Raw genomic sequence first — 26,315 nt, forward strand, 5'->3', positions numbered from 1 at the left:
CTGGCTAAAAGGTTTTCCTTTATTTATTTTTACAGAGACATTCCTATCAGCGCTCTTATGACCATTCTTCAGGTTTTGGTTCAGTGAGACAGGCTGGAAGCTTGCCAAAATATTCCAACTCAAGAACTAACCGTGGAGTCGTTGCTGACCCTCAGCAAGCCTCAGGAACTATAGTGCAGATAGTCATTAATAACAGCCACAGACATGGAAGAGGTAAACACTAATAATGCAGATGTTCATATTTTTGGGATATTTTGTTTTTCCGTGTAAAGTGATTAGAATTATGTAGTACAATTTAGATTTGTATTCATTTACTAATGATTTCCTAATGGTCTATCGTTTTGTCATTACTGTTTAAACACCAATTCATGTCAGCATATTTGTATTAAGGTGCAATCAGGAAATTTCTGAGATCTAATGGGGACCTATGAGGATAGGATTTTCAGTGCTGCCACTGCTGTCTTTAATTGTGTAGGTGTCTGCACGATTAGGATTTCACTAAATGTAAAGTCATCGACTTCAATTACATGAAGGATAGGGGTTCAGATCTTTTAACAATATGCCTGTGCAGGTTTTGAAAGTATTCACTATTAACTCTTAAGGGCCTTACACACAGGCCAAATATTGGGGAGCATTGGCCAGTTCAATAGCAACCATCAGACATTCGGCCCGTTGTACGGCAGCCAGACCAGCAGAAGCCAGCCATTCTGTTGAAAGGGCATGACCAAAAAAGGTCTGCCGATCGGCATCCAATAAGCGCTCTCAGCCAATGGCTAAGAGTGCTGACCAGTGTGTTCTGGTGGAAGGGGCGTCCTCATGTGAGAACACAATAGTGTTCCCTTACTCTTAATTGTCAGCAAGGTAACACAGATTATGATTCACAAGGCAGCAAGGGGGATTCCCATTACACCATTCCTGTTTAGAAGGTTTGGGTTCTTATGCAAATCAAGACTCCTTTTAGTATTTTACCAAATGCATGCAATGGGGTTGATTTACTAAAATTGGAGATTGCAAAATCTGGTGCAGCTGTGCATGGTAGCCAATCAGCATCTAATCAGCTGTGTATGCTAGCCAATCAGCAGCTTGTTCAAGTTAAGCTTTGACAAAAAAAAACCTGGAAGCTGCATCAGATGTTGCACTTTCCAGTTTTAGTAAATTAACCCCAACGCATTTCATCAGGGGTCTTACTTTCTGTTGGTAACAATGATCACCGGGACAAGAAAGGTTCTAACCCTTCCCTACCCTATTCAAAACTGAAAAAAAAAATAAAAGTTTTGCCTTTATATACTGTACACTTTAAGGTGGTTGTAAGGCAGAAGGTTTTATACTGTAATGCATTCTCTACATTGAGGTAAAAAACCTTCAATGCTCAGCTTCCCACCCCCCACCCACCTTATACTTACATGAGCTCAATCTCGATTCGGTGATGTGCTCGAGGGCAGCAGCTCTTTATGCTCTCCTCCTCCTGCTGTCAATCACAGCTGGTGAGGAGAGAGAGGCCAAGCTGTGCTTTGTGTGTCAATGGACACCCAGAGCCAGCTTGGGAGCGAGCACACATAAGTGCCCCCAAAGCAAGCGGCTTGCTATGGAGGTATTCGGCAGAAGAAAGGAGCCAAAAGTTTCGTCAGAGACCCCAGAAAAGGAGGATCAGAGGGCTGCTCTGTGGAAAACCATTGCACAGAGCATATAAGTATAACATAGTTGTTATTTAAAAAATAAAAAAATAACGTTTACAATCACTTTAAGTCCAAACAAGCTTCCTTACCTTTGAAAAGGCCATTGACATGGCCTAAGCTAAAGCCAGGGGAAGGACTTTGGGGAAGAGGGTATTGCAGTTGGTAATCTCCTTCTAGTAGATGAAATCGTGTTTGTCCATTCCTTTGCAGCCACCTGAAAAATGACTAATGAAAACAGAATTGTTTACCTGGTAACCAATTTTTAAGGCATCTTCCAGGACAGAAGATAATTCCCTTATATGAGCATTTAGGGTATAGAGAATATAAGGGTTTTTTTTTACGAAAGGCAAATCCACTTTGTACTAAAAGTGCACTTGAAAGTGCAGTTGCTGTAGATCTGATGGAGGCATGCAAGGAAAATAAAAAACAACATTTTAGCTTGTACATGATTGGATGATAAAATCAGCAGAGCTTCCCCTCATTTCAGAGCTTCTCTTCAGATCTACAGCGACTGCACTTCCAAGTGCACTTTCAGTGAACTTCCAAGTGCACTTGCAGTGCAAAGTGGATTTGCCTTTCATAAATAACCCCCATAGTGTTTTGTTTGCCTTTTGGTACTAGCTATTGCTGAGAAGAGCCTCTGGATATATGCTCAAATTATCTATGAGCCCTGTGTTTTATGTTTTTGGATGGATGAAGCCTATCTCTCATATGCTGTCCAGTTACCAGGTAACTAACCAAATAACCAACTAGCCAAGTGTGGAAAGCATAATGCACGTGCAGAAGGATCCCTGATGCCTTCCCCGTTCTTAGCCCTTGAGAAATATTTTGTATGTACTATAGCTAAATAAATATACAAGCTGCCTGCCCCTAGCAGGTTGTGATCTTCAATGACTGCATGAATGCTTTGCAGCATAAAAATCATAATTTATGGCTATTAGTACTGAATTCATTACCTAAAAAAAATATGGAGTAGATGCCTTCCTTGTTCTGAATCTTTGTCTGCAGTAACTGTATATACTGATATGTAAAAAAAGTACATCAGCATGTACATTGCCCTTGGTCTGTGATAACAACTCTCAATACACAGGGGACAATGGTTGCTTGGTATCCTTGTTTAAAATAATTTTAAAAAACCCGATGTGTTTTAAAAGTACAGCTATCCTTTAGATGGCTGTATGTGGATCCAGCAGGTATGCTATGGGGGGGGGGGGATGCTAAAAACAGGTGCTTGAGTAGTGTTTTACGGACCCCCACAAGGTGCAAAGACATGGTTGTATGCACACTGTAGCCGCAATGCTTATGTACGTAAGCCCTTACAGTGCTCCATAATCCTCTGATCCTAGCTAGCCCCTTCCCTTTCTAAATATATATCAGTTTTGAGAGTAAACAAAACCAAAATAGAACATATATAAAATATTAAATTATATATCTTAGTTAATACCCAAATAACACATTGGGTACCCTGGATGACATCAGGCAAGCATGCTGGGTGTCATTCAACATTTGTATGATGGTAGACTTGCGAAAACAGCATGTGTATTTATGAAACAGCTCTACAAAATGAGCTTAAGAGGTTCCACGACATTACATAAAAATAATTTTTTACATTTATTGTTGTATTCAGAGTTATTTGCCAGTTATATTTTGGGATAAATATCTGAGATTGTACTAATTACATATCTGGAAAAATATTGTCAAATGTATTATACAGTAGCTATTTTGTTCCCTTTTACTCTTAAATGATTGGCCTACTTATCTTCACCAAACTTCACACTTTAGTAAATGAGGGCCTATAAAAATGTTGTGTAGAAACAGGTTCTGGTCTTCACAAAATGGAACTTAGAAACCTACCTTTTTATTTGAACTAGGTTTAGGCCATTCATTATTTTTTATTTCTATTTTTTTTTTTCAACTGGAGTTGGGCTTTAATTGAAGTAAACACAAACATCCAGTTATGTGTGGGAGAATTGAAAAAATAGTGCTTCTCTTGCCCATGATTGAATGTTTAAAATGAATACAGCTTTACTTCACTGCACTTCCGTAAATCTGGCCCCTAAGTGTCTAATAATTCATCTTGGGCAAGAGCACTTTTGTGCTTTTGCACAGTAATAAAAAAGGCTTTTACCAAGTTCATAATCATTACTTTAACCAGTAACTGGACAGTCTTTCCAAATTAAATAAACTTTGCAATAACAACAGTAATACATTCCTGTATGCAGACTGTATAATTCTGGGATTTATAAGTAGGTCTTTACATCCAATTAGAGCAGGGTTAATTCATTTTATGATATACACAATCACAATTATATCCTGAAGATGAATGTCTGCTATGAATAGCAGTGTTTTAGCAGAGCACATGGGCCTTACTGTTTTAATTGACAATAATGTTTCTGATGGATTCATTACAATCTTTTTTTGGGTATCATTTTAAAGTGACCTAGCTACTATATTATACATGCAAAATCAATAGCTATACCCGTTAAAGAGAGTACTTATGTAGCACGGACCCCCGAAGGAGCTGATTTATTTGGGCCTCTACTCTGCTTTGTTTCCCCTTCGAATATCTCAGTCCCCCTGACACAGCTGTGGTGTGATAGTGTGCAATCAAAATGAAATCATAAAGGCAAGTTCACAATACCCAATATAATATACCTGTCTGTAGTTACCTTACCCTCCTCTTGGCTGGTGGTGAAGAGGAAAACAACACTTGATTAAGTATAATACAACACTAGGGAGCTCCCTCCTGTAATATCACACCGCCCTGATATAGTAAAATAACCCAAGGCCTTATGTGTTACTGAACAGTCCTTTATCTTCTTTTCTTCTGCTAGCAACAAGGTCATTTTGTAATCCAAGGGTTAATGATTCCTTATCAAAGTATGCTGAAAAGATGAAAACCAGGCTCTGGTGCCGTGGCACTTTAACTTTGATGCCAAGGACTCAGTACTAATTCCTCTTGAATCTGCTTGTGGGACTATGGGTCCCAGCAACTCTGTCTTGTGTACACGTGTGTATAAAAGTGCATCAAGGAACTTGTGGGTAAGAGCCCTCTCACCCAACCAGGACAGTCATGTCAGAAAACTCCTTTCTGAAGTACAGGGTTAAGTCTCCACAGTATCTCAGTTTGTTCACTGCGGCCACGCCGTCACGCTGTAGCTGTACCACTTCACAGATGACCGGGAGTCCTCGGTTACCTCCTTCAAGGGTCTCTGGAAGGATCACACTGATGCTCCAGCATGCTGTGATGTAAGGCCGGATCAAAGACTACTCACAGACGACCGGGAGTCCTCGGTTACCTCCTTCAAGGGTCTCTGGAACGATCACACTGCTGCTCCAGCACGCTGTGATGTAAGGCAGGATTGCTGGCTGCTGTTCCACTCCGCACAGGGTAGGCTGCAACTCTGTGGAACACACACACCCACAGAGCCCTGCTGGCAGGCCATGCATCCCAGGCAAGAGACCTAAGATGGCCACTCCCAGCCTTTTTAAAGTCTTCCCACAATGCAGTTCTGTTCCCTGGGGTTTGTGGGAGTCACTGAGCATTGTGGGTAGGTCAAGTTAATGTCCAAATGTAAACAAACAAAATACTTCCATGTCAACTTGAATAGTAATAGAAAAAATAAAGATGCAGTCTTTCTATATTTTGGCCGCTAGATGGCGCCAGAGGATAAGGTATAACATAACCTTAAGGTAGATCAAAAATGTGCCCCACTACACACTCCCCCTGCTTGAACTCTTTGGTCCCCAAAGAGATGTAAAATTTTGTTTCGGTAACACATTTTTGATTCTACACGGTTACATAAAACTGACAGGGGAGCTTCCCACCGATTTTCACAAAATGGGGAGCTGTCCTGTACATTCACAGCCAATACCTTGATGGCATGTACAGGTGTGTCAAGGGGTGAGATGGGGCTAAACCTTCACCAAATCTGTGGTGAGAAGATCAAGCTCTTTCGACAACCCTTGAGGGGTGAGAACAACTTCTGTGGAACTCTCATCCAATACATCACGGGTTGGTCTCTTGAGTTTGGAGATGACTCTTCATTTCCTCTGATTCACTGGTTTAGACACGGTAGACTCACTTGTATTCTCTTCCCGCTCAACCACTTCTGCCTCCTGCAGGTAGGTTTCTTCCACTTCTGTTTCAGATTTTTCTCCATCATCTGTAGAAAAAGTAGACACTTCCAACCCTTCCTCTGGCAGTGACAGTAGAGGGTCACATCTGGGGACAACAGGGACTAACAGCCACTTCACCAGGTCTGTGTTGGTCCCAACAATCAGAGAACTTCTTGGGGGCCCTGGCAGCCAAGGACAGACAATGGCCAGTGTCTCAAAGTTCTGAGGCTCCTCATCCTTCAACAGATCACACAACAACTTGACCCGCAGACATCCATCACAAGGGTAATCTTCTGCTTGAATACCCTGAACCTTTAAGTCTTCCAACTTCTTCAGGGGCAGGTATGACAAGTACCTCTTGTTAAAGTCTCTAGTCATCAGCGTAACCTGGCACCTGTATCAAGGATGGCTCTGGTGTAGATCCCTTCAACCAGAACAGGCACTACAGGCAGAGGACCTACCAACTGGGTAGGAGGCCTGTTAGAAACATCTGTAACAAGGGATTGGCATACTTGGACTCATGCTCTCTTCAGCTTCTGCCACCGGCACACCGCTTCCGTTGTCGGTTTAGAGACTGGTAGGCATTTCCCACTAATTCAGTATAAACAGCAGGTGTTCTCCATTGCTCCCTTGCAGACTCAGGGAAAGTTCTTTTCGAAGGCCCGGATCTTCTCTTCATCCTTGGGTCACTTCTCTGAGATCTCTGCCAGTCTTCTGTCTCCATTCGTGGGCTTGGACATACTTGCTGGTAATGACCTACACCTTCACAGTTTTGACAGACATCTTGCTTCATGGGCTTCTGGCCAGACAACTCAGTACGTTCTGCCATCAATTTGTCCATCATCTCTGCCATCTGGGACACTTGCATCTTTAAGGTGTCTATCTCAGACATGAGATTCGATGGCCCGATCAACATCTTCATCGTCTTGGACATCTCTCGGTGCAGTTGAAGCAACAGCTTCTCCAATTCAGGGTCGCTCCCCCTGCTTTTTTGGATAGGTGGGGACCTGGATATTGTGTCAGCGGTGGCTCTCAGGACTCTGGGCTGACTTTCTTCCTCCTAGGCTTTTCCATGGTGTTCAATGGTCACACTCGGCTTTCTGCGGGCGATTTCTTCTTTGCACCACTGAACCACAGTGGCACGGTCCATACTGGTGCCGAGGGGATTCTGGGGGGTTGCTTGCAGAGTCACAGTATCCCAGACGAGCCCCCACATGTAGCACGGACCCCCGAAGGAGCTGCTGATTTATTTGGGCCTGTACTCTGCTTTGTTTCCCCTTTGAATATCTCAGTCCCCCTGACACAGCTGTGGTGTGATAGTGTGCAGTCAAAACGAAATCATAAAGGCAAGTTCACAATACCCAATATAATATACCTGTCTGTAGTTACCTTACCCTCCTCTTGGCTGGTGATGAAGAGGAAAACAACACTCACACAGTTGTACTTGAATAATAACCGTATTTACTGTAGTTGTATTAGAAGGGTTAAACTACAATGGTTGTACTGTCAGACCAACACAGTCTGACAGCCAACTGAACTTTATATTACAAAGGTACAAGAAATAATATATGAGTGGTGTATTAAAGTAAATAGGATAACCATCAGAGTGAGTGTATGTCACTCTGAGCACTATCCTACTTCCTGCGTGCTTAAGGCTATACTAAATCAAATGACTAACTTGATTAAGTATAATACAACACTAGGGATCTCCCTCCAGTAATATCACACTGCCCTGATATAGTAAAATAACCCAAGGCCTTATGTGTTACTGAACAGTCCTTCTTTATCTTCTTTTCTTCTGCTAGCAACAAGGTAATTTTGTAATCCAAGGGTTAATGATTCCTTATCAAAGTATGCTGAAAAGATGAAAACCAGGCTCTGGTGCTGTGGCACTTTAACTAACTTTGATGCCAAGGACTCAGTACTAATTCCTCTTGAATCTGCTTGTGAGACTATGGGTCCCAGCAACTATGTCTTGTGTACACGTGTGTATAAAAGTGCATCAAGGAACTTGTAGGCAACAGCCCTCTCACCCAACCAGGACAGTCATGTCAGAAAACTCCTTTCTGATGTACAGGGTTCTGTCTCCACAGTATCTCAGTTCCTTCGCTGCGGCCACGCCGTCATGCTGTACCACTTCACAGACGACCGGGAGTCCTTGGTTACCTCCTTCAAGGGTCTCTGGAAGGATCACACTGCTGCTCCAGCACGCTGTGATGTAAGGCCGGATCAAAGACTACTCACAGACGACCAGGGATCCTTGGTTACCTCCTTCAAGGGTCTCTGGAACAATCACACTGCTGCTCCAGCACGCTGTGATGTAAGGCCGGATCAAAGACTACTCACAGACGACCAGGGGTCCTTGGTTACCTCCTTCAAGGGTCTCTGGAACAATCACACTGCTGCTCCAGCATGCTGTGATGTAAGGCAGGATCGCTGGCTGCTGTTCCGCTCCACACAGGGTAGGCCGCAACTCTGTGGAACACACACACCCACAGAGCCCTGCTGGCAGGCCATGCATCCCAGGAACAAGAGACCTAAGATGGCCGCTCTCAGCCTTTTTATAGTCTTCCCACAATGCGGTTCTGTTCCCTGGGGTTTGTGGGAGTCACTGAGCATTGTGGGTAGGTCAAGTTAATGTCCAAATGTAAACAAACAAAATACTTCCATGTCAACTTGAATAGTAATAGAAAAAATAAAGATGCAGTCTTTCTATATTTTGGCCGCTAGATGGCGCCAGAGGATAAGGTATAACATAACCTTAAGTTAGATCAAAAATGTGCCACGCTACACTTACTTCTCCTTCTACCTGTGCAATTGAACACTGCTCCAATCCTGTGAATTGGCACCCCCAAGGCCTGCTTGGAAACCGACCCTTCCAGGAGTATCAATCTTCGTGGTCTCCTACAAGATTCAACATTGCATCCTGTTGACCGTCTCACGTTTCACGAAACATGGAGACCACAGAGATGGACAATTCTGGAAATTCTGGGAATCATTTTTGAGGATCAGAGCTGTGTTAGCTGCATGGAGAAATAAATATTTACTCTCATCTTTAACATATATAGCTTGATTCAACACATTTACTATATTATCAAGGTTGCTTTAATGTGGGCTTGGTATGCATGTAGACTCATGTACAGAACATGTGGCCAACAGTTAGCATCATGAATACTTTACAACATTAAACTGCTCAAATCCTGAAAATACCCTTCCCCCTACATGAGTAAACACAACCCAGAAATTCCCACAATGCTCCAGTTTTCAGGTCCACTGGAACATGGTATAGACCTGGGAAATACAGAACTGAAATTGTGGCTCACAGAGATAATGATAACAGAGTAACACAGTTATGGTGATCGTTTTGATGGAGGCTCGGCTCTCCACGACCCCTGTACAGCTACATCGGCTTCCACCTGCCACGGGGGTAAGACAGTAAGACACATAGTCTCCTAAAGCCTCCCAGCACCCCATGGTAAAGATCGGGGACCAACGCCTTTACTACTGGACCCCGCTAGCGACCGCGGCCTCTAGTCACGATGGACCGCTACCTGACTAAGCCTCATTCCCCGTCTCAATTATACAAGGAGACCCGGAGGAATATGGTTAGCACCCTGATGGCAGATGACAACTCCCAGCAAGCCTCCCAGTCTGTTTTAACCCCTGAACTGCTCAGTGTTAAACTACAGGCCCTAGCACACCAGCTTACAAAGGGAATAGCCCAGGAGGTGGGGAAGATTTCCAGGGAAATCAGAGGGCAAATTGACCAATTGGTGAGCGCACGGCAACTTTGGAAACCAAGTTTGATGAGACATTACAATATGTTTAGGCCCTGGAAGAGGAAAATGCCTCTCTTAAAAATTCAATGTCCCTGCTACATCTTCAGCAAGAAGACCTGGAAAGCAAAATCTCAGGTTCCGTGGGGTCTCAGAGAATGTGGCTGATAAAAACATCAGACCATACTTATTAGGCCTGTTCAACCATTTTGCCCCTGACATAGTGGACACCTTGACCGGGCCCACAGGTCCCTGACCCCCAAACCTCCTGCAGGTTCCAGGCCGCGAGACATAGTGGTGCGTTTCCACTATTACGAAAGTAAATCGGTGCTGACCATGGCTACCCACAACAGATCCTATATTGACTATAAAGGGGACAGATTTCAAATATTCAGCGATCTCTCCCCAATCACCCTGGCCAAAAGGCATCACCTCTCACCTTCAACTACATAAGATCCCTTACTTCTGGGGCTTCCCATTTTGCCTCAGTGCAACAACAGATGGAGCCCAACATACACTTCAAGATCTGCAAGAAGGAGATACCTTCCACAAAAACCCTGGGCCTACCACCATTGCCAGCGGATGAAGGGCAACCAATGCCTACCACCCCCCGACTTCCTTCAGCTACATCATCAATCTGGACCCCCGATGTGAGTAAAAAGATCAAGGGCCTACTCAACTCCCCAACGTCCTCAACGGCCTAAGCAACCTACTTGATCCCCCTTGAGTCATCCCCCAGGAGGCTTTTCTTTCCTTGGGATCACAGATCCCCATAACCCATTCTCATGGGTTCAACTTGTTCCGATCCACCTTGTTGCCGACGATGGAAGATTGACTGCTCTGTTGCTGTTTGCCCTCTCTTACCATTGGAGTGCTTCACATTGTTGTTTTTTTCTGTTTCCTTCCATTGGATCCTCTTATTTACCACACACAATTGACTACAGAGTCTTTTGTCTGTTAACGCCACCACCGGAGTAGCACAACAGGTCCCCGTGCTTCTCCCAGTTGGAGGCCGCCCTGCTGCCCCACTTGTCCCCCGCAGAAGTCACTTGGGCCTACACATGTTGTTAGGACTTTTTTTCTAGGCCAACCCGGCCTTTTTGTTATATCGCAGCTACTCGATGGTTATTATTCTCTCTTTTTTTAATTCTTTCTTTTTCATATGTCATTTTTCTACGCCCTCCACACTACAATATGATATGTTGATTAACATAAGGCTATTAAAATGTAATTCCGCAATTGGGAAGTTACTTGTTCCACTACATCTACATTGGCTAACCTTTACTACCTTGGTATGGCTCTGAAGTTGTTGTCATACAATGTAAAGGGCCTGAACTCCATTAAAAAACGATGGCTGGCCTTGAAGGAGTTCTGGGCCTCCGGTGCATATGTGATCCTGATTCAGGAAACCCACTTCCGCACTGGAGGTTCCTTTAAATTTGCATCCAAATATTTTCCAACTTCTCACACGGCGTCTGACTCATCTGGTAAGGCTGATGTCGTAATACTGATTAGACGCTCCTGCCCTCTCCAGATCCAGTCCACGCACTTAGACCCACATGGCCGCTACATAATAATGCAATGTGTTTATATGTCTCATCCCATTACAGTTATGAATGTATATGCGCCTAACTCAGGTCAGATCAAATTCTTAACTGAAGCATTCCAACAGCTCCAACGCTTCTCACAGCCCTTCACGGTGATAGGCGGAGACTTTGTATCTCAGTAAGCTCCCGTAGAAAGAAAGATGCCGCCCTCCTGAAATTGTCTTTACTGGCCGAATTGCAAACAGCTAAACGCTCTCTAGTACATTCTCCCACAGTGGCCCGACTACGGACGGTGACTTTGCTACGAAACAGGCTAAAGTCCTTAGAGATGTCAGCTATAGACAAATCCCTCCTATGGGCTTAGCAAAAATTCTATGAGTTATCCAACAATCCACACAGAATGTTAGTCTCCAGACTCAACCCTAGGCCCTTCCACTCTTTCTCGGACCACTTTAAACAACATGATTGGACCCCACTTACTGCCCACAAACCATGACTCCGGTCTTTGGTGAGTTTCACGCTAAACTCTACAACTGTCTAACCCCAGAACTCCACCCCCCATTTGATCAAGAGTCATTCAAGACTATTTTATCCAACATTAAACTACCAAAACTGACCAAACCGGACCTACTCATCCTAAACGCCCCCATTACAGGAGAAGAATTAGCTAATACAATTAAACACCTACCCCTGCACAAATCCCCTGGCCCAGACGACCTCCCCTACTCCTACTACAGGACTTTCCTACTGATTTTGTCACCTCACCTATTATCTTTATACAATTCCCTTCTACAAGGCAAAACACCTCACCAACCCTTTCTCGGTAATTCCTAAACCTAGACCCCTCCACCCTAGACAATTACTGCCCAATCACACTGCTCAATTCAGATTGCAAACTCTTCACCAAAATTTTGGCCAATCGCTTATCCCAATTCCTAACCAAATTAATTGGTAGAGACCAAGTGGGCTTTGTCCCTAAGAGAAGGAGACAACACTAGGTGCACCATCGATATCATTGAACAGAGTACGCAGACCTGCACTGATCCTCAGCCTAGATGTCCAAAAGGCGTTTGATAGACTAAGCTGGCCCTACATGTTTGCTACCCTTTCCAAATTTGGGTTTCAAATCCATTCATATCTGCCTTATTGCCCCTCTATTCTAACCCCTCATCTCAGGTTCAAATGGCCTCATTTACATCCCGGACTTTCCCTATGTCCAACGGTACCAGACAGGGCTGTCCCCTTTCCCCGCTCCTATGTGATCTATGTCTGGAGCCCTTGGCAGAAGCAATAAAGTCCCACCCTGATATTTGAGGGGTTCCAATGCGCCACAGGGAATATAAATTATCCCTATTTACAGTTGACATTCTGCTGACCCTCACATTTCTCTCCCATCCCTACACGCTCTCCTATCTCCTTTCAGCTCCCTATCTGGTTATAAAATCAACACCTCTAAAACGGAAGCCTTGCCTTTACATATCTCCCCAGAAGATCTAACTTCCCTAAAAAGCTCATACACATACCACTGGTGCACCTCATCTCTTAAATACCTAGGCATACAAATTACCCCTACCTATTCCTCCCTATACTCAAACAACTACACACCACTGTGTAAGGACATCAGTGCCATGTTGACTCATTGGAATCTACTTCCAATCTCTTGGTTAGGCAGAATCAATGTGTTGAAAATGTTGGTTCATGCCTAAACTACTATACTTTTTTGAGACCCTGCCAGTTCCCATACCCATGTCTCAACTGAAATTGATCAAACAATGGTTCCAAAGATTCATTTGGGGAATAAGGCACACAGAATAGCGAGCTCAGTAATATTCTCCCCCAGAAACCGAAGGGGTCTGGGAGCCCTTGATGTTCACAAATACTACCTAGCCTCACATCTTTGTGCAGTGATATCCTGGTCTTGCCTTTCACCGCCAAATAGGTGGTCGGAGATCGAGATGGGCTCTCTGTTTCCCACCCATCCCTGCTCCCTAATCTGGTCCCCTTCACTGCACCAAGATGTCAAGCTTCAAAGTCTATGCCTAGGCCCTATGTTGTTCTCATTAAAGATATGGCGTACCTGTGCTACAATGTTCTCTCCCTCTTCGTCATGTCCCCCCCACCAAACATCCTCTATAACCCCTTAATCCCAGACAGTTTGTCCCACACCCGAAAGCATCCCTGGGCTCAAGCAGGTCTCTTCCAGCTCTGCCAATTCACCCATCCAATTCCCCGTAAGCTCTGAACCTTTGCAGACCTCCAGTCTAAGCACCAGATACCTAACTATCTGTTCTACTCTTATCTCCAAGTGAGACATTACCTATCCACTATCTCTTTGACCCACACTCTACCTAAACCAACAGCCTTTGAGTTCCTTTGTTCCCAAGGCCCCCATCAAAGGCGGCTAGTATCTACCATATACCAATTACTGTAGGAGTCCTTTGCACTCTCTGAGGACTTACAACTTACATGTGAAAATGGGCCCATATCACTCAAACACCAATCTCCCTTTTTCAATGGTCTAAGATCTGGACTCATACGTCCAAAGTATCCAGGTGCGTGACGCAGAGAGAGACAGCACTTAAAATACTACTCTTTTTTTACAGGACCCCAGAATTACTGCATCATTTTGATCCCTCCCTCTCTCCTCTTTGTTGGAGGTGTGGTAAATCCAGAGGCACACACTACCACATCTTCTGGCAATGTGAATTGATTGTGCCCTTCTGGTCCATGGTGATGTCCCTGCGTCAGCGTATTTTTGAACACTTCCTTCCGCTAGATCCAGTACACTTCCTTCTAGATCTCCCCTTCTCTAAACTAGGGAAAGCTTCCAACAAATTAGCCTCCTGTGTTTTATTGGCCACCAAGTGAGTTATCCCAATCTGTTGGATGTCTCCCTCCCCCCCCCCATTTCAGGACCAGTTTCTACAGGTCATCACCGAAATACGCAGAATGGAACACATGACAGCCCAGGTAGATGCAGTGGACATATTTGATAAAGTTTGGGATTTGTGGGATAAACCTGAGTTCAGTATCACAGCCCTAAACCCAACCTGTTACCCACATACCCTCCCAACATCTCAGTCCCTCATCTTTAGTCTTCAACTACTCCTAGGTTATAACCCTCTGATCTCGCTCTTTTGTATTCCCTTTGATAGAGTTACATATCTTGTACTAGATCTGTTTGTTGTTATTAGATCTAAAATTGATTCTTTTGAATTTCATTGTACTTGATGTGCTTTTCTCTGCATTTCTCATTTTCTGTACTTACCATGTTTTATATTCAATAAAAAACACAATTAAAAAAAAAAAGAATTATTTGAATGAAAAATCAGAAAGGTAGATGTGATAATGTTAGTTAATATGTTTGGTGTGAGGGTAGCTTGAATAATAATATTGTATGCATGAAAAAGTGTGTACGAGGTGTAAGTGGACCTATAAGGTTCATATGGCACTTTGAAAGTAAGTATAACATTTATAAAAGTTGAGGGAACCAAGGAGAGACTGATCAGGACAGTTTTGGGATGGTACAGATGAGACAGAGAAAATACCTCACAGAGCGGGGCAAAACCAAATAGAGTTCAGATTTGAAACCGCTTTTTAAATTTAAGGGAAAAATTGAGGCTTCACTCCAGAATACAATCCCCTAACAATTTTATTGAGCTAAGAGGCAATGCACCACTCAGGTGAGCTCTATGATTATCATAAAGTGAATTGCTCCGTAGGGGAGCCATGGCAGGTTTTGTATGAATTCTTCACTCAAAAAAGTTGATTGTAGGAACATATCCTGGAGGGTAGCTTCCATATATTTTCATCTGAATGGCACTGTTCAGGCTGAGGTTGAGCCATAGTTAAAGCTGGCACACAGAACCAGGGAGATCAGATTTCTAGAAGACTTGCAGCAGGGCTCCAGGGTGTGCAATCTGGTTGTTTCACTTCTTGAAATATAGTAATCGGTATGGTATATTAAAGCTGAAGTCAAAGAAAGAGAATGAAAGATGAAGATGTAATATTTAGAGTGAGGGAGCAATTTGGGCCACATCTGGAGAATTCTAGCATTTGTATTATAATCTATTTCTTTGCCAATTATCTGTGCAAGGTCATATAACTCTTGGTTTCATGATTGCTAAATACTTGGCTCTGTGCTGTCATCAATGCTTTATTTTAATGATCAGCTTTTCAATATAAGTCAAGGTGTCTGGCAACACCAGACATTTTATAAAAATGTTTACACCAAATAAGGGATTCCCAGTAAGCCTGAAAAAAAAGATGCAAGATCATTAACAACCTGTTTTTTTGTCCTTAATAGGAGAAAAATTATTGTAGAGAAAGTATTACTAGATTATTTATGATATAATGCTTTTGGTGCCTCCTTTCACATTTCTATCCCCTTAATATTATGCATACTTGCTTTACTTTGTATCCTTTGAACCTTTACCTGAATGTTATTAGTACTCAAAACCCGCTTGTATTTGCCATGTTCCCTGCAGTATGTGTCTCGAATGGGAAAACATATTCCCATGGAGAATCTTGGCACCCCACCTTGCGAGCCTTCGGAGTAGTGGAATGTGTGCTGTGCACTTGTAACTTCACCAAGCAGGAGTGCAAGAAAATTAGCTGCCCAGAGCACTACACATGTAAATATCCTCAGAAAATAGATGGCAAATGCTGTAAGGTATGTCCAGGTAAGTTCATCAAACTGCCAGGGTTTTTTAAATGTTTAAATATAATTGTCCTGCCAAATAGATTTTTTGTTAGGGTTCATGTCAACAGGTGTCTTAGTCAAAAGTAATGTTTTCCATTCGAGACATGTGCAACTGCATTTAAATGGGACATGCAGCCTTTGACATAAAAAGGCTGCATTTGACCCACTTTCAGTTTGCATTTTAAAGGTGCAGAATGTGCTGCATCTACAGAAATGCAGGGCAACACAAAGCATGTCAAATGCTACCTCTAAAATGCCACGTGTACTGCTTAATTAAAGGCAACCATATTTTGCTAACCTGCCTTTGGCATGCATTCCACATGCATATCAGACACAGGTACACCCCTTGGATCCATTAGAGAGGACTGACTTCTTAAATGTCAAATTGTGGAACCAAGGGTTGGAGCAGCTGCAGGCATTAACCCGGTACTGTTTCTAGAGCTGACGGTCAACTCTCTTGCAATAGCAATCAGAGCAGCTAACTAGCTGCTCGATTGCTAATAAAAGCAGCGAGAGGGGACATGCCCCCTCTCCCCGCCTTCCACAGATTGCTCGGACTCTCCCATCCCACCAGGAGACCTGAGCTACCAGCCGGCACCTCCGCCGGCTAGTCGGAGACCCATACAAAGCCAGGATCACCTTTGATCGGGTCTCCGCTATGGTAACCCAGAATCAAAAATATTCAAAGACCACAGATCTTGGTGTTTTGAATGGTTATCAAGGGCAAAGGAGGGGTGTGGGGTCTTATAGACTCCAAATCCCGCCATAAAGAATACTTATCACGCGCTTATGGCTGTCACAAAGGATGTTTACATCTAAAAGCAAAAGTGTAAAAAAAAAAATAAAAAAAAAAAAAAATAATAATTTTAAAAATAATTTAAGTGCCCTGTTCCCCATGTTAGCGCACAAAAGCGAATGCGCGTTGGTCCCGCACGCACGCATACAGCAATCATCCCATACATGTGAGATAACAATATAGAAGGGGATGATTAATGCGCTACAGAAAAACAGAAAAAAGCTGCCACAAAACCATATGACCAACAAGGAAAACAGATGTGAGAATAAATTGTAGCGCTAGAACACACAAATGGTAAATAAAATTCAAAGTGCATGTGGACGTAATGTCCCAAGTAGGGATGAGCTTCGTGTTCGAGTCGAACCCATGTTCGACTCGAACATCGGCTGTTCGATCGTTCGCCGAATTGCGAACGTTATGGGCCGTTCGCGCTAAATTCGTGTGGCGCGTCACGGCCCATAATTCACTGCGGCATCGCAGTGCATTGCTGGCTGATGATTGGCCAAGCATGCACTATGACCCGCATGCTTGGCCAATCACAGCGCCGTCAGTAGAGAGAGCTGTAATTGGCCAAAGCCAGGGTGGCTTTGGCCAATTATGGCTCAGGGGATTTAGTACACACCCCACACTATATAAGGCCGCCTGCACGGCGGCCCTGTGTAGTGTGTGTTCCGGTGTGCTGAGAGATAGAGAGAGAGAGAGACAGTGTCATTTGATTTGAGTTAGATAGATTAGGCAGAACAGTCAGTCAGTTAGCTGCACTTACAGTGTATTGTGTATATATATGCATCCCAGGTGTTGCATATATATATATATACACTGTATTCAGTTTAGCTAGATCCGTTCCTGTTATCTTCTATCTAGACTATTTACATTTAATGCAGTGCGTCCTGCTCACAGTGTTCAGCTAGATCCGTTCCTGCTATTTACATTTAGTGCAGTGCGTCCTGCTCACAGTGTTCAGCTAGATCCGTTCCTGTGATCTTCTAGACTATTTACATTTAGTGCAGTGCGTCCTGCTCACAGTGTTCAGCTAGATCCGTTCCTGCAATTTACATTTAGTGCAGTGCGTCCTGCTCACAGTGTTCAGCTAGATCCGTTCCTGCTATTTACATTTAGTGCAGTGCGTCCTGCTCACAGTGTTCAGCTAGATCCGTTCCTGTTATCTTCTAGACTATTTACATTTAGTGCAGTGCGTCCTGCTCACAGTGTTCAGCTAGATCCGTTCCTGCAATTTACATTTAGTGCAGTGCGTCCTGCTCACAGTGTTCAGCTAGATCCGTTCCTGCTATTTACATTTAGTGCAGTGCGTCCTGCTCACAGTGTTCAGCTAGATCCGTTCCTGCTATTTACATTTAGTGCAGTGCGTCCTGCTCACAGTGTTCAGCTAGATCCGTTCCTGTTATTTACATTTAGTGCAGTGCGTCCTGCTCACAGTGTTCAGCTAGATCCGTTCCTGCTATTTACATTTAGTGCAGTGCGTCCTGCTCACAGTGTTCAGCTAGATCCGTTCCTGCTATTTACATTTAGTGCAGTGCATCCTGCTCACAGTGTTCAGCTAGATCCGTTCCTGCTATTTACATTTAGTGCAGTGCGTCCTGCTCACAGTGTTCAGCTAGATCCGTTCCTGTTATCTTCTAGACTATTTACATTTAGTGCAGTGCGTCCTGCTCACAGTGTTCAGCTAGATCCGTTCCTGCTATTTACATTTAGTGCAGTGCGTCCTGCTCACAGTGTTCAGCTAGATCCGTTCCTGTTATCTTCTAGACTATTTACATTTAGTGCAGTGCGTCCTGCTCACAGTGTTCAGCTAGATCCGTTCCTGTTATCTTCTAGACTATTTACATTTAGTGCAGTGCGTCCTGCTCACAGTGTTCAGCTAGATCCGTTCCTGTTATCTTCTAGACTATTTACATTTAGTGCAGTGCGTCCTGCTCACAGTGTTCAGCTAGATCCGTTCCTGTTAAATTCCTACTGACAGGCAGGCTTGTCTGGTTACAGTATATAAAGCTACCTGAAGAAAATTACAGGTGTTCTATTTGATCCTATTAGTACCACGGTCAGGCAGCTAGACTATTTACATTTAGTACAGTGCGTCCTGCTCACAGTGTTCAGCTAGATCCGTTCCTGTTATCTTCCTACTGACAGGCAGGCTTGTCTGGTTACAGTATATAAAGCTACCTGAAGAAAATTACAGGTGTTCTATTTGATCCTATTAGTACCACGGTCAGGCAGCTAAACTATTTACATTTAGTACAGTGCGTCCTGCTCACAGTGTACAGCTAGATCCATTCCTGTTATCTTCCTACTGACAGGCAGGCTTGTCTGGTTACAGTATATAAAGCTACCTGAAGAAAATTACAGGTGTTCTATTTGATCCTATTAGTACCATGGTCAGGCAGCTAGACTATTTACATTTAGTACAGTGCGTCCTGCTCACAGTGTTCAGCTAGATCCGTTCCTGTTATCTTCCTACTGACAGGCAGGCTTGTCTGGTTACAGTATATAAAGCTACTTGAAGAAAATTACAGGTGTTCTATCCCAGCTTAGTGCAGCTACAGGCCATTAGTATGTCTGGAAGGCCAAGAAGGAGAGGCAGACAGTCACAAGCCAATAAGAGAGGGCAAGCAGGCTCTGTGTCTAGTGCTGGTCGTGGAGACGGTGCATCCTCATCAGCACGTGGCCATGGGACACGCTTGGCCTTTTTTTCGGCAGCTGGCCGTGTTGAGCCGCAACATGCGGAAGACTTGGTCGAGTGGATGACCAAGCCGTCCTCATCCTCCTCATCCTCTCTCACCCATGCCCAGGGTGCTTTGTCTGGCAAAGCAGCGGCCTCTTCCCTCAGCTCAATGTCATCAGTGACTCCTTCCCTAGCTCCACCATGTCCTCATGAGGATTCCCTCGAACTGTTTGACCACAGTGTTGGGTACATGCTCCAGGAGGATGCCCAGCGTTTGGAAGGCTCTGATGACGATACTGAGCTCGATGAAGGCAGTAACATGAGCACGGACAGAGGGGGTGCCCAAGAAGGACAGCAATCTGGCAGTCATGCTCCCCCTGCTGCAGCATACTGCCAGGTTTGCTCCAGTGATGAGGAGGGAGGGGATGATGAGGTCACTGACTCAACGTGGGTGCCTGATAGGAGAGAGGAGGAGGAGGAGGAGGAGGAGGCGGCGGCACATCACCAACGAGGCAGGATGCCCTCCAGGGGCCAGCCTAAGGGCAGCACATTGACTGCATCACACCCCAAAGCTCCACATGTGCAGGGCGCTGCAGTCTCTGCGCGTTATTCAAAAAGTTCTTTGGTGTGGGCCTTTTTTGAGACGAGTGCATCAGATCGCACCGCTGCTATTTGCAACATATGTCTCAAGCGTATCTCTCGTGGCCAAAACATCTCCCGCTTGGGTACCACATGCTTGACCAGACATATGTTGACCTGCCATGCAGTTCGTTGGCAAGCGTATCTAAAAGACCCACACCAAAGAACAAAGAGGATCTCTCCTTGCTCCTCATCAGCTGAGATTTCCAACCCCACTAGACCTTCAGTCCTCTCTGAGACCTGCAGTGAGAGGAATGAAGGTGTAGAATTAGGTGTGTCACAGCCAAGTACTTGTGGGCAATCTGCTTTTGGTACACCGACGTCAGATTGTACCAGGCAAATTTCCCTGCCCCAGCTGCTGCACCGCCGAAAGAAGTTTGCTCCCAGCCATCCACATGCCCAGCGGTTGAATGCTAGCTTGGCAAAAATTGCTAGCACTTCAACTGCTGCCTTTTCAGTTGGTAGACTCTGCCCCCTTCCGTGAGTTTGTGGAATGTGCGGTTCCTCAGTGGCAGGTACCCAAACGCCACTTTTTCTCACGGAAGGCGATTCCGGCTCTCTACCGGCATGTGGAAGGCAATGCCCATGCCTCGCTGGACAGGGCGGTCAGCGGTAAGGTGCATATTACCGCTGACTCATGGTCCAGCAGGCATGGACAGGGACGTTACCTAAGTTTCACGGCGCATTGGGTGACTCTGCTGGCAGCTGGGAAGGATGCAGGACAAGGTGCAGTAGTGTTGGAGGTTGTTCCGCCACCACGCCTCCAAAATGCTGATTGTGACACACCTCTCTCCTCCACCCCCTCCTCTTCTTCTTCCTCCATGGCCTCTTCCTCGGAACCAGCGGTGCTCTGTAGGCGTTCAAGGGGCTACGCAAGTACGCAGGCCAAAAGATGCCATGCGGTGCTTGAGCTGGTGTGCTTGGGGGACAGGAGCCACACTGGGGCAAAGGTTCTGTCAGCTCTGCAGGGGCAGGTTCAGAGGTGGTTGACGCCACGCCAACTTAAGGCAGGAATGGTGGTTTGCGACAATGGCACCAACCTCCTCTCTGCCCTCTGACAGGGACAAATGACCCATGTGCCCTGTTTGGCTCACGTCCTTAACTTGGTGGTGCAGCGGTTCTTGGGCAGGTACCCGGGCTTACAGGATGTCCTGAGGCAGGCCAGGAAAGTCTGTGTGCATTTCCGCCGGTCATATAATGCCAGTGCTCGGCTGACGGACCTCCAAAAGGAGTTTAACCTGCCCAAGAACCGCCTAATCTGTGACATGCCCACCAGGTGGAACTCAACGTTGGCCATGCTGCAGCGGCTGCACACGCAGCAGAGGGCCATCAATGAGTACCTGTGCGACTATGGCACCAGGACAGGGTCAGGGGAGCTTGGTTTTTTTTCCCCACGCCAGTGGGCCATGATCAGGGATGCATGCACTGTCCTGTCACCATTTGAGGAGGCCACGAGGATGGTGAGCAGTGACAGTGCATGCATCAGTGACACTGTCCCCCTTGTCCACCTGTTGGAGCACACGCTGCGCGGAATAATGGACAGGGCACTTGAGGCAGAACAGAGGCAGGAAGAGGAGGACTTCCTTAGCTCTCAAGGCCCCCTTTATCCAGACAGTGTTCCTGCGTGCCCGCCGATCACACAGGAAGAGGACGAGGAGGAAGAGGAGGAGGAGGAAGATTGTGTCAGTATGGAGGTGGAGCCTGGCACTCAGCATCAGCAGCAGTCTTTAAGGGATCAGTCCCAAGAAACACATGGACTTGTACGTGGCTGGGAGGAGGTGGCTGCGGACCATGTCGTTCTTAGTGACCCAGAGGACTCCGGACCGAATGCCTCAGCAAACCTACGCTGCATGGCCTCCCTGATCCTGCAAAGCCTGCGTAAGGATCCTCGTATTCGTGGTATCAAGGAGAAGGACCAATACTGGCTGGCAACCCTCCTTGATCCACGTTACAAGGGTAAGGTTGCGGACCTTATCTTGCCATCGCAGAGGGAGCAGAGGATGAAACATCTTCGGGAGGCCTTGCAGAAAGGTCTGTGCAACGCGTTCCCAGAGACTGGGAGGTTACAAACTCCTGTTTCTGGACAACGTGTTGCTGAGGCTTCGGTCAGTCAAAGAAGGAGCGGTGGAGAAGGTGGCCGTCTGACCGATGCGTTCAGACATTTTTTTGGTCCGCAGCCCCAAGGTATGATCGGTTCCAGCAACCATCGCCAGCGTCTGTTTTACATGGTGCAGGAATACCTAGGGGCAAGATCAGACTTGGACACCTTTCCCACCGAAAATCCTCTGGGTTACTGGGTCTTGAGGATGGATCACTGGCCAGAGCTTGCACAGTATGCAATTGAGCTACTGGCCTGTCCTGCATCCAGCGTTCTTTCGGAACGCACATTCAGTGCTGCTGGAGGCGTGGTAAACGATCACAGGGTGCGTCTGTCCACCGACTCGGTCGATCGGCTGACCTTCATAAAAATGAATGAGTCTTGGATCACCACCAGCTACCAAGCACCTGATGCTGATGTAACCGAATAATTTTTTTTGAAATCTCAGATCCCTTCAAAGACTGCCTATGCTGATGCTGAGTGACTATCCCTGAGTAATTATCCTCTTCCTCCTCAATCATCACGCTGATAGCTTGTAAGAACATTTTTGGTTCTGGGCGCCACCACCAGTGCCTAAGGCACAATTTTTCAGCCCCTGTTTAACAGGGGCGTGTAATTACAATTTTTGATGTAATACTTTGCAGCAGGGCTCGTTCCTGCATTCCAACTAGAGTGTCTGTGAGGGGTTGCAGTGTTGTGGCACCAGCACCAGTGCCTAAGGCCCAATTTTTCTGCCCCTGTCTAACAGGGGCGTGTAATTACAATTTTTGATGCAATACTTTGCAGCAGGGCTCGTTCCTGCGTTCCAACTAGAGTGTCTGTGAGGGGTTGCAGTGTTGTGGCACCAGCACCAGTGCCTAAGGCCCAATTTTTCTGCCCCTGTCTAACAGGGGCGTGTAATTACAATTTTTGATGCAATACTTTGCAGCAGGGCTCGTTCCTGCGTTCCAACTAGAGTGTCTGTGAGGGGTTGCAGTGTTGTGGCACCAGCACCAGTGCCTAAGGCCTAATTTTTCAGCTCCTGTTCAACAGGGGCATGTAATTACAATTCTTGATCTAATATTTCACAGCAGGGCCCTGTGAGGGCTTACAGTGTTGTGGCCACAGCAACACCTAAGGCCCAAATTTCTGCTGAGTATATAGGGCAGGACCCTACTTTCAAACATCTAACTTACAAACGACTCCTACTTGCAAACAGAAGGAGACAACAGGAAGTGAGATGAAATCTACCCCTAGGAAGGGAAATTCTCTCCTGTAAGAGTTAATATGGGAAAACAATTTCTCCTTTCCACTGATGCTTTCCAATCCTTGTTCCACAAAAAAACCCAAATTTTCAAAAAACATTTTTCATTGGGACAAAAAAGTGAGGTGAAATCTTCTGAAGAGGAGGAAAGACAGCAAAACAAATGTCACAGGGGTGATAACCCTTCCCTATGTTTTCCAAAAAGCTTAGAAAAGATTTTTTGGCTGGAGCTAAACACGTTAAAAATGTTCAAAATTACAAACAGATTCTACTTAACAACAAACCTACAGTCCCTGTCTTGTTTGCACCGCCTGTATACTGCTGTTCAGAGTATATAGGGCCTGGTGGCCCCACACCTTTCCTTATTTTAATTTGGGTGCGGGGTTCCCCTTAATATCCATACAAGACCCAAAGGGCCTGGTAATGGACTGGGGGGTACCCATGCCGTTTGTCTCACTGATTTTCATCCATATTGCCATGCCCCGACATGACATTAAACCCGCAAGCAGTTTTAAATGAGATTTTTTCCTTTAAAAATGACATTTGGTGCAGGGACCGTTCTAAACATGGGAAACACGCGTCACTTTACAGGCATACTATAGACACCCCCCAGGTACGATATTTAAAGGAATATTTCACTTTTTTTTTTTTTTACTTTAAGCATCATTAAAATCACTGCTCCCGAAAAAACGGCCGTTTTTAAAAGTTTTTTTTGCATTGATACATGTCCCCTGGGGTAGGACCCGGGTCCCCAAACCCTTTTTAGGACAATACCATGCAAATTAGCCTTTAAAATGAGCACTTTTGATTTCGAACGTTCGAGTCCCATAGACGTCAATGGGGTTCTAACGTTCGTGCGAACTTTCGGTCCGTTCGCGGGTTCTGGTGCGAACCGAACCGGGGGGGTGTTCGGCTCATCCCTAGTCCCAAGAAAAGCAAATATGTGATCCTGAAGGAACAAAAAAGTCCACAAATGAGAATAGAAAATCCGTATGTCAATTCTGTCTGCTTCTCAACCTTTAGCTGGGATATCATCAATTAAAACGAATGGAAAAAATACCCTTACCAGAGAGGTTGGATTCTACTGCCGTAAGCATAGAATCAATGGAGCTTAGTGCCACCCAGGGCGAAGTGGTGAGGTGTTGGAGGCAAAGGTAGAGCCTCTCCAAAGCCGGGACGTCCCCTCTCTACCCACAGGAACCAAGCCGGAAATGGATTCCAGAAAACGTGATGGTATCTCCGTTCACCAGGGTGTATGAAAAGAAGAGAAGAGATGCTTCCACATAGTGTAACTTCTGGGTGTTTTTATTTGTAAAAAAACCACGATACATATATATAAAAAATTGTGATCACAAAAATAGAATAAAAAGCAGTGTATGGGGTCTAAGAAAAGCCGCCCTACGCGTTTCGGTCCAATGACCTTCAACAGGGGCAAGCCCCTGTTGAAGGTCATTGGACCGAAACGCGTAGGTCGGCTTTTCTTAGACCCCATACACTGCTTTTTATTCTATTACAAATAAAAACACCCAGAAGTTACACTATGTGGAAGCATCTCTTCTCTTCTTTTCATACACCCTGGTGAACGGAGATACCATCACGTTTTCTGGAATCCATTTCCGGCTTGGTTCCTGTGGGTAGAGAGGGGACGTCCCGGCTTTGGAGAGGCTCTACCTTTGCCTCCAACACCTCACCACTTCGCCCTGGGTGGCACTAAGCTCCATTGATTCTATGCTTACGGCAGTAGAATCCAACCTCTCTGGTAAGGGTATTTTTTCCATTCGTTTTAATTGATGATATCCCAGCTGAAGGTTGAGAAGCAGACAGAATTGACATACGGATTTTCTATTCTCATTTATGGACTTTTTTGTTCCTTCAGGATCACATATTTGCTTTTCTTGGGACATTACGTCCACATGCACTTTGAATTTTATTTACCATTTGTGTGTTCTAGCGCTAAAATTTATTCTCACATACATGTGAGATATCATCAGAGCATTGGCAGTAATTCTAGCACTAGACCTCCTCTGTAAATCTAAAGTGGTAACCTGTAAAGGCTTTTAATTTTGGCTTTTAATTTAATATAATTTACGCCGTTCGTCGCAGTTGCACGGGCGTGCGCAATTTGAATGTGTGACATGTTTGATATCTATTTACTAGACACAACATCATCTTTTATATGTTACAAAAAAAATTGGGTTATCTATTGTGTTTTTTTTGCATTTAAAATCAAAAAGTGTATTTTTCCCAAAAATTGTGTTTGAAAAACCGCTGTGCAAATACTGTGTGACATAAAAAATTGCAAAAGCCACCAATTTATTCTCTAGAGCCTCTGTTTTAAAAAAGCAAAAAAAACTGATTGTTACATGTGAGCAAAAAGTGCCAGAAATAGCCTGGTCTTCAAGTGGATATACAGTAAATATACGCTCTAAATATACACTCTAAATATGTATACATATAGTCACATATACATGACTAAACACATATACATACACATATGTGACTAAACACATATTCATATAGTCTAAATACATACATAATATATAATATAAATATACAATCTAAATATATGAGACTTGTTTTACCTGCCAAGGATTTGTAATTCTTTTTAGCCAATCCTGTGATCTAGGTGCTCTTTCTAGACACCACAGCCAGATCAGTGACCTCTGCTGTAGTTAAACAATACAGGCTATGCACCGCTTCCCTGATCTAAGCACTGAAATTGTGATCTCTTTAACTGATCCAGTTGTGGTGAGATAGCTTAGCTTACAGCCTCAGTAGCTACAGTGACAGTGTATCCATCCAAATGACATCTTGCAGATCGTAGAAAGCTTTAGTCCAAAAACTTGTGCAAATCATAACAGATGAACATCAGATAGGTAACAAAATCAGAGTGTTAGATTCAATGCACTGTGCAAATTTAAACCTTTAATTCACCTAGCATACCAATAGTCTCAATGCCAGTGTAAGTGCTGTTAAAGAAGCTTATCCTGCTTCTAACTAATACACTGCTTTACTTTCGCCATCAGCTCATCCCCCACA

General features: G+C 44.7%; 1 protein-coding gene across 2 annotated transcripts in view; it reads left to right on the plus strand.

Annotated features, from left to right (window-relative positions):
* The window catches only part of CHRDL1 (chordin like 1), a 268,432-nt gene that overhangs the window by 234,475 nt on the left and 7,642 nt on the right, over positions 1–26,315 (plus strand). The window contains exons 6-7 of one of the 2 annotated variants that reach the window (XM_073599364.1): positions 36–213; positions 15,606–15,800. In XM_073599364.1, coding sequence (XP_073455465.1) covers positions 36–213; positions 15,606–15,800 — 373 coding nt within the window. The remainder of the gene's footprint in view (positions 1–35; positions 214–15,605; positions 15,801–26,315) is intronic. The other variant, XM_073599363.1, reaches the window with a different exon arrangement.

Source organism: Aquarana catesbeiana, linkage group LG09, assembly GCF_042186555.1.
Source record: "Aquarana catesbeiana isolate 2022-GZ linkage group LG09, ASM4218655v1, whole genome shotgun sequence".
In the NCBI taxonomy this organism is placed as follows: domain Eukaryota; kingdom Metazoa; phylum Chordata; class Amphibia; order Anura; family Ranidae; genus Aquarana; species Aquarana catesbeiana.